This window comes from Cervus canadensis, chromosome 18, assembly GCF_019320065.1.
Source record: "Cervus canadensis isolate Bull #8, Minnesota chromosome 18, ASM1932006v1, whole genome shotgun sequence".
Lineage (NCBI taxonomy): Eukaryota > Metazoa > Chordata > Mammalia > Artiodactyla > Cervidae > Cervus > Cervus canadensis.
Window position 1 is genome coordinate 18,810,046 of NC_057403.1, and position 12,028 is coordinate 18,822,073.

General features: G+C 51.6%; 1 protein-coding gene across 1 annotated transcript; it reads right to left on the reverse strand.

Annotated features, from left to right (window-relative positions):
* Positions 1–898: 898 nt before the first annotated feature.
* AP2S1 (adaptor related protein complex 2 subunit sigma 1) lies at positions 899–8,436 on the reverse strand. Its single transcript, XM_043437634.1, has 5 exons — positions 8,279–8,436; positions 5,724–5,873; positions 1,974–2,087; positions 1,460–1,519; positions 899–1,270 (listed from the first exon to the last, which is right to left on the reverse strand). The coding sequence occupies exons 1-5, from the start codon at positions 8,279–8,281 to the stop codon at positions 1,169–1,171; spliced, it is 429 nt and encodes a 142-aa protein (XP_043293569.1). The 5' UTR covers positions 8,282–8,436; the 3' UTR covers positions 899–1,168.
* Between the last annotated feature and the right edge of the window lie 3,592 nt (positions 8,437–12,028).

Below are 12,028 nucleotides of genomic sequence, written 5' to 3' on the forward strand. Positions count from 1 at the left end.
GGTGGCCAAAAACAAAGAAAACATGCAGGACTGTTTCCTGTTGCCAGAAGGGCTGAGGGCCACTTGGCGCGGGCACCTGGCAGATGGGGGCGGGCAGGCCGGCCACGCCCGGGACAGCCTCACACGGTGAAGAACTGACCCGCCCTGACGGCCGGCAGGGCCGCAGCTGAGAACCACTGAACACGGGGCCCGGAGCCTGCACCTCGGGCCTTCTGCCTGAGGACTAGGACTCTGGAGCCGCCTGCCTGGGCTCAAAACCCACCTTGTTCAGGACTTTCGGGCTGGTCTAGTGGTTAAGAATCCACCTGCCAACGCAGGGGACACAGGTTCGATCCCTGGTCTGGGAAGATCCCAGTGCCGCGGGGCAACTAATGCTATGCCACGATGACTGAGCCCGAGCCCCACAGCAAGAGAAGCCACTGCAGTGAGAAGCCGGTGCCCCCCTCGCTGCAAGCCCCCGCGTAGCCACGAAGACCCAGCACAGCCAAAAATAAACTAGATTAAAAAAAAAAAAATCAGAAAATCTGGTTCAGCCACAGACTCACTCTGAGACCGTCTGAGCTAAGTGATCCCCTCTAACCATCCCTTCTGCATCATTTTGTGAGGGTTAACGAAGGCACGCCGTGTCACGGCTTAGAGCGGCCTGGGAGACGTCGGTGTTGGCTCTCTGAGTGTCGTTATTTTAGGAGCGAGAGTTAGGTGTCTAAATCTGTCACCCTTCCCAGTCCCCCGGGGCCGTCTGCGGGCAGCAGCAGGTATGAATGCCCCCGCCCCCACTCCGCTACCTCACTCAGCCCAAGGTGTGTTTGTTGACTGACCACCCAACGCACCAACGGCAGGGCCCCTGGAGCTGCCCGTGGTCCCCAGGAGGACAGGCAGAGGCGCAAAGACACGAGGCCAGGCGGGGACCACAGGTTTATTGGGGGCTCCACGCACACGCTCACGGCATCACACGAGGACAGCACGGTTACACGCGAGGTGGCCTCCGCCCACAGCTGGGGCCCCGAGGCCGTGGGGTGTGGCCGCCTCCCTGGTGGCCCAGACCCAGCTGGGTGCCTTCCTCCTGGGCAGCTGAGGGAGGGGGCCGCTGGGGTGGACCCCGGGCCCGGAAAGGGGAAGCGAGCAGGCTAGTCCGGGGAGGGACCGGGGCAGGAGGGGCCGGCCGCCCTCACTCCAGGGACTGCAACATCAGCAACTGTTTGAGCACCTTCGTCTGGCTGGTCTCACGGATCTCGCCGGCCAGGAACATCTCGTCCACGACCGTGTAAACCTGAGGGAAGCGAGGGCGTGGAGAGACCCTGGGGTGAGCAGTGGGGGGACCCCCGGGGAGCTGGGGAGTTCTGATGCCCAAGAACCAGGAAACAGACCCCAACGGAGGCACCGGGGTGGCTGTGGGCTTCTGGCCCCCCACCGGCCCCCTCCTCTGGCTCCCTCCTCCTCATCTTCCCCCTGATCCCACCTTGTAGAAGTTGAATACCAGGTCCAGTTCACAGACGTTGTGGAAATATTCATTTAAGACCTAGGAGAAGACGACAGAGGTAGTGCGAGATAAGCAAGGAGACACACACACCTACACACAGGAGCAGAGGCATCAGAAAGAGATGGCATGGAAACAAGGCAGACAGGGACTTCCCTGGTGGTCCAGTGGCTAAGACGCCATGCTCCCAATGCAGGGGGCCGGGGTTCGATCCCTGGCCAGGGAATCAGATGCCACATGCCACAACTAGGGATCCTGCGTGCTGCAGTGAAGATCAAAGATCCCAAGCACTGCAACTAAGACCCGGTGCAGGCAAAATAAATCAGTAAATATTAAAAGGAAAGAAACAAGAGAGAAACTGAAGGGAAACAGAGGCCTGAGGAAACATCAAGGTGGGCAGAGAAAGACAGGGTCCCCTCCCCCCAAGCTGAGGGCCCTGCCTCCTAACAGAGGGGTCTGGACGGCGTCCACCGCCCCCCGCCCCCCACCTGCGCACCTCCACAAAGTTGTGGATGGCCTCCAGGTAGGCCAGGTTGTTGTCGTTGACGTCCACGCAGATGCAGAAGTAGAGGCCGGCATAGCGTCGGTAAATGATCTTGAAGTTCCGGAACTGCGGGGCAGAGAGGCAGGCGGTCAGCGACAGGGCGTGCCCAGGACCCCACGTACTGGGCAGGATGGCACCAACATGTGCAGTCCTGCGTTCCCCACGTGGTCCCGGAGGCCCTGCTCTGTGGTCTGACTCTGTGCTGGGGACGGAGGGGTGGCCTGGCTCTCCCTGCCTCGGGCTCACAGTCCAGTGGCGTGTCATCCTTAGTCACCCCCCGAGTGGGCAGCGAGGGGCTGCGGGTGCTCAGAGGGGACAAGAGGCTGACCCACCCTAGGAGTCCGGGAGGGCTTCCTGGAAGACGGGGCATCTGCACTGAAATCTGGAGGATGAGCAGGAGTGATCAGACAGGAGTGCTTTAGGCAGGGGGAACAGTACTGTGCAAAAGCCCAGGGCCGAGAGGTGGGGGTGTTCCAGGGTATCCATCTGCCCCTTTCCTTGACTTGCTGTTGCCTCTGGAAGGAGTCAAACTACTCAGCCTGGAACTAATCTAACAAATTCTTCCACAGACACTGCCTGAGTACACGCTGGGTGGCAGGCTTTGTGCTGAGCGGTACAGGCTCACTGCCTCCTGTAACCAAGACAATCCTAGTCCTGCCCTTAACTGAACCGTAATATAAATATTCCTACCATAACACATAAATACAACCCAGGAATAAATATTCATGAGCCAGGGATGCATACTCTAATTTTATGCCATTTGTAAGTAGATAAAGCCATAGACAGAGATCCATGATGTACTGGCTGGCAAAGCATCTGAAAAATCCCGTCCAGCGTGTATGTGTGTGGCGCCATCTGCTGGCAACTGCAAAAGCCAACTCAAGCCCCTGATTTCTCATTTTTTTCCCCCTAGCTTATCTTTGTGAATGCCTGTACTTTCCCGCTGTTGTTGTTTCGTCCTTTAGTTCCTAAGTTGTGTCTGATTCTTTTGAGACCCCAGGGACTGCAGCCGTCCTGGCTCCTCTGTCCATGGGATTTCCCAGGCAAGAATACTGGAGCAGATTGCCATTTCCTTTTCCAGGGGATCTTCTCGACCCAGCAATTGAACCCACGTCTCCTGCATTGGCAGGCAGATTCTTTACCGAGTCACCAGGGAAGCCCAATATTATGACAGTAGCTCCTGCACATAATCCATGGATTAGTAAGAATATATCAGGATGTTAACTCTACTTGCTGGTGTGGCCTTGGCAGGGTCTGACCCTGAACAGCTCTCTTCTTTTCTTTCCTGCTATCATCCGCCTGGCTCCTTCCTGTCACCACTGTGTCACCAGTGCTGCCCTGCACAGGGCGACAGTCTGGAGTGGGCCTGGGTCGGGAGGGGTCTAAGATGGTCCAGACCCCTTGGGACATTCTCACCTGGCATCAAATCTTTCTGGCTCCTCCTAACCAGCCTCTCTGCCCACTCCGGGTCCCTCAGATGCTGTCCTTTCCAGCACTCAGCGTGGGACCAGCCCTGCACTGGCAGCATGGTGCCCCGGGAGAGTCGACATCCCTTATGCTACGGCTCCCCTCCCTTCATCACCCCGCCCCCCACATCTCCACTCCGTTGGGAATGGACACCCCACTGCTGATCTTCCCCCTCCACCTGCTCTTTGCTTAAGTCAGCCCATCTGGGGAAATGACAGCGCCCCCTACTGGCGGCTCCATTTTCTTTCCCACACCACCTCCAATCTTTGGCCCTTCAGTTGGCTCTCCTTTCAAAATGCTTCTCCCCACCCCGTTTCCATGACTGTGAAAGTCACCAGCATCTCTCACCTGGGCCGCAGCAGTCACCTCCTGAGCAGTCCCCCTGCTTCTGCTCCTGCCCCTTAGAGAGGGATCCCTAAAGCCTAAGCTAGCCCACCTCCGTCCTCAGTTCAAAAGCTTCCTGTGGCTCCCTTCTTGCTCAGAGTAAGGGCCCAAGTCCTCATGACAGGTCACAAGGCCCAGAACCTCCTGCTTCTGTTATATCTTCAGTCTGCTCCCACCTTCCTCCCTGGCTTACCCCACCTCAGATACACTGGCTTTCTTGCTATTCCAGGAATGCCCTTGTACGCCCTGCTGCCTCAGGGCCTTTGCACTTATTGTTCCCTGGGCTTGGAACGTTCCTTTCTCAGATATCATCTCCTTCCACTTCTCCATTCCTTCAGGTCTGGGTTCAAATGTCCCCTGTTCAGTGAAGACTTCCTGATAAAACCATTTAAACCTACGTTCCACTCCCCATTCCCCACTGTACACACCCCAGCCATTCCATCCCCCACAGCTGCTTCCTTTTTCTCCCTGGCATCTATCATACCTGATACACTATATCTTCATTATAATAACAGCCTCCCATGGACTAAAACTAAAAACCTCAGCGGTCAGCTCTCCGAGGGAAGGGGCTGGGTCTGTTTCATTCCCTGCCGTATCACCAGTGCCTAGAACAGTACTCGGTACATAGCGAGCCACCAATAAATATCTGTTGAACTCTACATGAATAGAGGAGCCTGGCGGGCCACGGTCAACAGGGTCACAGAGAGTCAGACACAACTGAGCGCGCATACACACACACACACATACACACACACACACAGGACAATCAGCCTGGTCTCTTAACAGGCTAATACCGTGGGAATTAAAGCTAGAAGCATCTCAATCAAGAGACCAAAAGCAATGCCAAGATCCCTGACTGGCTTTGGACAATCAGTTTTGATGACCTGTGCTATGCTAAGTCGCTTTAGTTGTGTCTGACTCTTTGTGACCCCGTGGACTGTAGCCTGCCAGGCTCCTCAGTCCATGGGATTCTTGAGGCAAGAATGCTGGAGTGGGTTGCCATGCCCTCCTCCAGGGGATCTTCCTGACCTAGGGATTGAACTTGTGTCTCTTACGTCTCCTGCATTGGCAGGTGGGTTCTTTACCACTAGGGCCACCTGGGAAGCCCTCTGATGATCTGGGGGAAATTTAAATATTGATTGGATTTAGAGTAACATTAGTAAGGAAGTAGGACTCCTTTTATCGGGCCTGATGATACTGTGGTCATGGAAGGCAGTGTCTTTATTTTCTGAGATGTACCCTGAAATATTTAGGGATGAAATGTCATTATCTCTATACTTTTTTTTTTTTTTTCACTGAAATACATGGCTCATGCAATGTTACTTCCTCAATCAGGGACTGAACCCGCACCTTTGGGAGTGACAGTACGCAATCCTACCCTCCAGACCTCCAGGGGATTCCCCCATGATCTCTCTAACTGAACTGAAAACATGACAACCAGGGATGGTTCGTTACACCATTCTCTACGCTTATGTGTGTGAGCATTTTTGTAGTAAGTTTTTAAAAGGCGCCAGGGGAAAAAAAAAGTTCTTCAGCCAAAAAAAATAAAAAAGAGAGGAAAAAAGAACAAAAATGCAAACTCTTAATACTGATGAAAGCTGGAGGAGTTTTCAATTGACTTCTCATTGTACTAACCTGTATGTCTGAAAATGTTCACCCTGAAAAGTAACTCACCCTCCTCAAAGGAAAGCAGACAGCAGGCAAGCTGAATAAATGATTGGGGGGGGGGGGAAGGAAGGACAATCTGAGGGGTTATTGCCATGTGAGGCTAGGTAGGAGGCTGGGAAGAGGGGGGTCAAAAGAAAGCAGGGGAGTATGGGAGGGACTGGCGGGGGTGGAGGTAGCTGTCACCTCCACAAAGTTGGTGTGTTTGGCGTCTCGGACAGTGACCACGGCGTGCACCTCCTCGATCAGCTTCTGTTTCTCATCATCATCGAACTGCATGTACCACTTGGCCAGGCGCGTCTTGCCTGCTCGGTTCTGGATGAGGATGAAGCGGATCTGGGGGTGGCAAGAGGAGGAGGCAGGGAGAGAGGTGGGGTGGGCGAGCCAGTGCAGGGTGGCCCTGCCCAACAGCCCCACCCTGCCCCATGGGGAAGATAGGGTCCAGCTGCCTGCCTTCCAAGGGTCTCGGCCACTCCCCTGAGCCCAGCCAGGCTGACCTGGCCACATGCTCTGGTCCCAGGTCCCTCCAACACCCCGTGGAGTGATTTCTCGTCCACTGGCCAACTCTGCAGTCGTTTCTAGGGCGCTGAGTCCCAAGCTCCACCAAGTCTTGCCTCCCTGACCTTAGACAAAAGACCCACCCCTCTACGCCTCAGTTTCGCCACAGTGAAACAAGTTTTCCTTAGAAGACTCACCTTGTCAGGGTGTTTTGAAGGTTAAATAAGTTTATAAATTTAGTCAGTGGCTGGCACTAACAGGCAAGCCAGGTGTCAGCTGCAATTATCATCAGTGATGGCTAGGAGACGCAAGGTGTTTTTAAGATTCTGAAAAGCCAGCTCAACTGTCACAGGGCTACTATGAACACTGAACAAGTTGATCCCAGAAGTGTTTTGTGCAGTCCTGTTTATATACTGAGTGCTCAATAAGATTAACTATTATGACTGACGCATTTGACCAAGTGGCTAAAAACACAGACTCAAGAGCCCGAATGAATCCTGGCACTGTTGGCTGTGAATCTGTAGGCAAGTTACTTCACCTCTCTGGACCTCAGTTTCACTGTCTGCACAACGGACATAATGAGAGCACCTCCCTCATGAGACCGTTGCATGAGCTCATGAACACAACAGGGATAACACAGTGACGAGCACATGCTAAGCATTATACAACTATTAGTTCTTCGATATAATTCATTGTCATTTGACTTTAAGAAAATCATGGGCCAAGTGCATGCAGCTAGGAAGCCTGTCTTTGAGCCCAGTTCTGTTGGAGGTGGGCGTGCTCATGTCCATTTTATAGATGAAGAAATCGAGGCTCAGAGAATGGAAGTCTCACAGCCAGAAAGCAGAGCTGGGAATCCAAAGGCTTTGCTCTGAATCCCCTTATCCTAACTTGTGGAAGCCTCCAGCGGGCCATGAGAGGCTGCTCTGTTTCGTAATCCTCATTCTCCACACACTGCATCCCTCCTCCCCCAACTCATCTGAGCTGGACGGGAACAGGATGTTACGCTCTCCTTCCAAGAACCCCTTCTGCTGAGCCAGGGAAAACCACTTCCTAGCAAGGCAGGGGTCCTGGCAGGCAGGCAAAGGGCATGGGGTGGGGGGTGGGGGTGGGACCCACACCAGGCAGCCACAGCCTGGGGACCAGAACCAGAGATAGATGGAGGCGATAGGGAGGAGAGATGGGAGCAAGGCTGCAGAACTAAGGCAGAGCTCTGTCTCTGACTCCTGAATTCCCTCATACACCTCTTCCTCTTTCTCCTCCCAACTAGAGTCTCTCCATCTCAGGGAATCCACACTGAGAAGTCCCACCCTTTCTGTATCCTCACCCCTCTGATGTCCCCTCTCAGTACCCCCGCCCCCCCCAGCCTTCTCTACCTCCAAGTCCTCCCCGCCCCCTTGGAGTTGCTCTCTTTTGACTCCTGATTTCTCATTTTCAGTGCTTTCTGTCAGGGTGCCCCATCCCTGGGGATTGGTGCCAGCTCCAATGCCCAGCCCTTGTTCCCCAAACCCCCTCCCCACCTCTCACTTCCATGCTTACTCCCTCCCATGCTTACTGCCCTCTGAGACCCCTCCTCTTGCAGAGACCTGTTCCATTGCGCCCCATTCATGTGTAGTATTCACTCCCTACTCCAAGCCTTCTTCCCTCTTACAGCACACTTTTCCTAACTCTAAAGGCCCACTCTCTACAGTACTTCCTGTCTCCAGTGCCCAGTCTCTTACCCTTAAGACTCTCTCTCACCAGCAGTATCCCACCCAGTTCCAACAGCCCCCTCCGCCCGCAACATCAGCTTCCCGCCCCTAGAGACCCCCTCTCTCCTATCCCAACGTCTCCCATTCTTCTCTAGCTCTCCTGACGCACTCCCGGAAAGCCCTCCGCTTGGGACGCCCCCTCCCCACCTCCAGTTCCTTCTCCCCGCTTCTGAGATCCTGCCTCGTGAGTTGCCTCCCTGGTTCAAAACCCTCCAGCCACCTCGAATGTCTCCCTTCCGCACAGCCCTCTCCCCTGGCACCTGGTCTTCAAAAGCCCCCCAAGCCTCGATAACCCCAGTACACACTCGCGCCCAGAACCACCCCCAGTTGCCCCCTTCGCCGGCCTTTGATCGGCCCCAATGCCGAGAGCCCGCACCCGGCCCAGACCATCGCACCGCAGCAGGGGCGGCTTGTCAGTACCGCACCGAGCCTGGAGTACCTGCACGTGGGCCCACCCGTCGCCCATCCCCAGCATAGGCGCGCCCTCGTTACCATGGCGACCCCCGTCCGGACCCCAGCGGCCCCGGTCCCGCGGCTTCTGGGTGGCTGCGGCTCTGGCAGCTGTTGGGGGACCCAGGGGTAGAGCGGACTTCCGGCAGAAGAACTCGCCCGCCCTCTCGCGCACAGCCCGCTGGGAATTGTAGTCCTGAAAAAAAAATAGGCTCGCTCGTCCGGGAGACAAACCAGGAAAAGAGCCGGTCCCGCTTCCCAGCATGCCGCGCGACTGGGCTTTTCCTACGGCAAGGTTCAGTCTCCAAATGCATTTTGGGAGCCATGGGTTATTATCTCCTTGGAGGACTACAGTTCCCGACATGCTTGACAGCCAGGAGCGTTGCATCCTGGGAAAAGTAGTTCCGTCAGCCCTCCCTCCACCTCCCAGCCTAGGCGAGAAGGACATGCTGGGAATAACAGTTTTAAATAAAAAACTGCGTTGGGAAATGTAATTATGTTTACGTGCTTACCTAGTGCTCTGTTTAAAATGTGTTGAGTGTTTTCTCTGGGAGACAGACAGTGGTTTAACAGCATCAATTTGGAAGTCAGAACTGTGCAAATCCTGCCGTCGCATTCCCTAGCTCTGACTTTGGGCGAGCAATTTCACCTCTTAACTCAATTTATTCATCTGTTAAAGAGAAGTGATCAAGGGATCACCTCAGTGGGGTGGTTTTAAAGCTTCGGCCAGTTTCCCAAGTACTTAGCATAGTGCTCGATACATGGTCAGCGCTCGATAAATATGAGTTAAAATCATGAATGTTCACTGCTTCCATCAGGTAATAGGGGTCTTCTTGCTTCCTTTTCACAGGTATACCTGTCTTCTTACACGGCTTGGCTATTGGGGACCCCTTACTAGAACACGGTGGCACACAGTAAGCACTCGATAAAGGTATTGCTACTGAGGGCAGACTTGCCATAATAAAAACAAAACATATCCTGGATGTAAATTAAAAGTGTAGTATTAGCAGAAGAACTAACACATAGGTGTTGAATAACTGTAGGGGCAAAAAGAGGTAAGAGACATTTTCAGTTCTTGCACTCCTCTATCTCCTACAGGGTTGGGACCAGGATAAAGTAAGCAATGTGCCCAGGGTGCAAAATTTTAAAAGGCACCCACTCTTAGATGTTGACCCAGTCCTTGCAAGAGCCTGAAAGTGAGCAGCTGGCTTGCCTCCCCTTGGTCCCAGCCCTGATCTCTAGCACTCAGCTAAGTGCCTGGCACAAGTCTGGTGTTTGACAAGTTTCCTGAATGAATGAATGAATGAATAGGAATCAAGGAAACAGACACCCTTAAGGCTAAGTAAAAGAAGTTTTACAGGAATGAGTAGTTAGTATGTAATTTGTTTGAATGACCATGAAGACGAAAGTTGGTAAAACTGATCTATGATGTAAACACAGGAGCAGTGATTATCTCCGTGGACAGGGGGCTAGGAGGCAAGGGTTATGCTGGATTTGGCATAGTAATATTCTATATCTTGAAAGAGGTTTTAGTTACATAGATGTAGATACACGTCAAAAATCAACAAACAATACACAGAATTTGTGCATTTCACCTTACATAAAATTTACCTAAGGGGTATCCATGGACTGTGCCCCCACCCCAAAATCTTTTTTACCTGAACAAAATAAGTCAAAATAATGGAACCCTAGTTGATGATATGCATACTGTTTCGTTTTTTGTGTTTTGGCTGTGCTGCACAGCATTTGGGATCTTAGTTCTCAGACCAGGAATTGGAACCATAGATCCCTGCAGTGCAAGTGCAGATTCTTAACCACTGGACAGTCAGGAAAGTCCATGCAATTAACCTTAAAATATGTCAGAAAAAGAAGTTAGATTAGTGGATAGATTAAAGGATAGAGAGGTGAAAAATAAATCAACCAAAATTATAGACTCTAGACACTGAGTATATGGGTATACACTGTGTAAAGCTCTTTGGAAGGAAAGTTATGGCCAACCTAGACAGGATATTGAAAAGCAGAGACATTACTTTGCCAACAAAGGTCCGTGTAGTCAAGGCTATGGTTTTTCCAGTAGTCATGTATGGATGTGAGAGTTGGACTATAAAGAAAGCTGAGCACCGAAGAATTGATGCTTTTGAACTGTGGTGTTGGAGAAGACTCTTGAGAGTCGCTTGGACTGCAAGGAGATCCAACCAGTCCATCCTAAAGGAGATCAGTCCTGGGTGTTCATTGGAAGGACTGATGTTGAAACTGAAACTCCAATACTTTGGCCACCTGATGTGGAGAGATGACTCATTTGAAAAGACCCTGATGCTGGGAAAGATTGAGGGCAGAGGAGAAGGGGACGACAGAGGATGAGATAGTTGGATGGCATCACCGACACAATGGACATGGGTTTGGGTGGACTCCGGGAGTTGGTGATGGACAGGGAGGCCTGGCGTGCTGCTGTTCATGGGGTCGCAAAGAGTCAGACACGACTGAGCGACTGAACTGAACTGTGTAAAGCTTTCAAACTTTATGCTTGGAAATTTCCATAATAAAAAAAGTGAAAGAAAAGAAAACAGACACTGTCCCCACCCCAACAGCATTCATGGTCTAGCAGAGGAAATAGACATATGTAATAGACTTATGCATATAGACTTAAATGACAATATGCAATAGACTTAAATGACATATGCAAATAAACAACAAATTGCTGAGCAAACAATGATGCATATTTCTTATCTTCCGTGGATTGGGAATTTGGAAGCTCCTTACCTAGGTGATTCCGGGCGGTGTCTCTCCCAAGGTTGCAGTCAGATGTCAACTGGGAATGCAGTCATTTGAAGACTCAACTGGAGCTGAAGGACCTCCCTCCCAGGGGCTCCCTAACAGTGTTGGCTGATTGACGCTGGCTGCTGTCAGGAGGCCTCAGTTCCTCACCGAGTGGCCCTCTCCACTAGGACACGTGAGTGTCCTCACGTGACAGTCGTTTTCCCCCAGAGTGAATGAGTCAAGAAGAGGCAGGTCAATAGCTGCCCTATTTTTTATGACCTGGCTTCAAAGTCCCACAATATCTTATCAGTACATGGAACTGCCCTATCCAATGTAAAAGGGGACCTGAATACAAGTGAGAATCAGTGGGGTCCGTCTTGGAGGCCCAGCTACCACAACTGCTTCAAGTAGAAGCACCTGGTCCGGATGAGGTGTTAGGGACAAAGTCAGGTAGAGTGTGCAAGCAGGGAACAGACTTTGTCTCTGCTCTCAAGAATCTCATGGCTCGGGTTATTTGCAGTGTGAGTCTATCTATATCTATATGTGTGTATAAGTATGTATACATACACGTATATATACATATGTATACGTATGCATGTATATACACATATACATGTATATATACATATACACACATGTATATGTATGCATATGTATACATATATATGTATATAAAACAATATATGGGGGCTTCCCTGATGGCTCAGTCGGTAAAGAATCCACCTGCAATGCAGAAGACACTGGGGACTTGGGTTCAATCCCTGGGTAAGGAAGATCCCCTGGAGAAGGAAATGGTAACCTGCTCCAGTATTCTTGCCTGGAAAATCCTATGGACAGAGGGGCCTGGTGGGCTACAGGCCATGGGGTTGCAAAGAGCCGGACGCAACTGAGTGATTAAGCACAAGCACATAACTATATATATACATTTGTATTGCAATATATATAACAGATATCTAACAATATATCCATGTATTCTATAAATATAGACAGAAATCTGTCTAGAATATATATCTATATTCTATTTTTTAATCTTTT

Bases quoted from the DNA above. Each gene is read 5' to 3' on its own strand.
- AP2S1 (XM_043437634.1), bottom strand. The intron at 2,088-5,723 runs GTGACAGCTACC...TCTGCCCCGCAG, and splicing joins AACACACCAACTTTGTGGAG to TTCCGGAACTTCAAGATCAT. The intron at 1,520-1,973 runs GTGCGCAGGTGG...GTCTTCTCCTAG, and splicing joins CCATCCACAACTTTGTGGAG to GTCTTAAATGAATATTTCCA.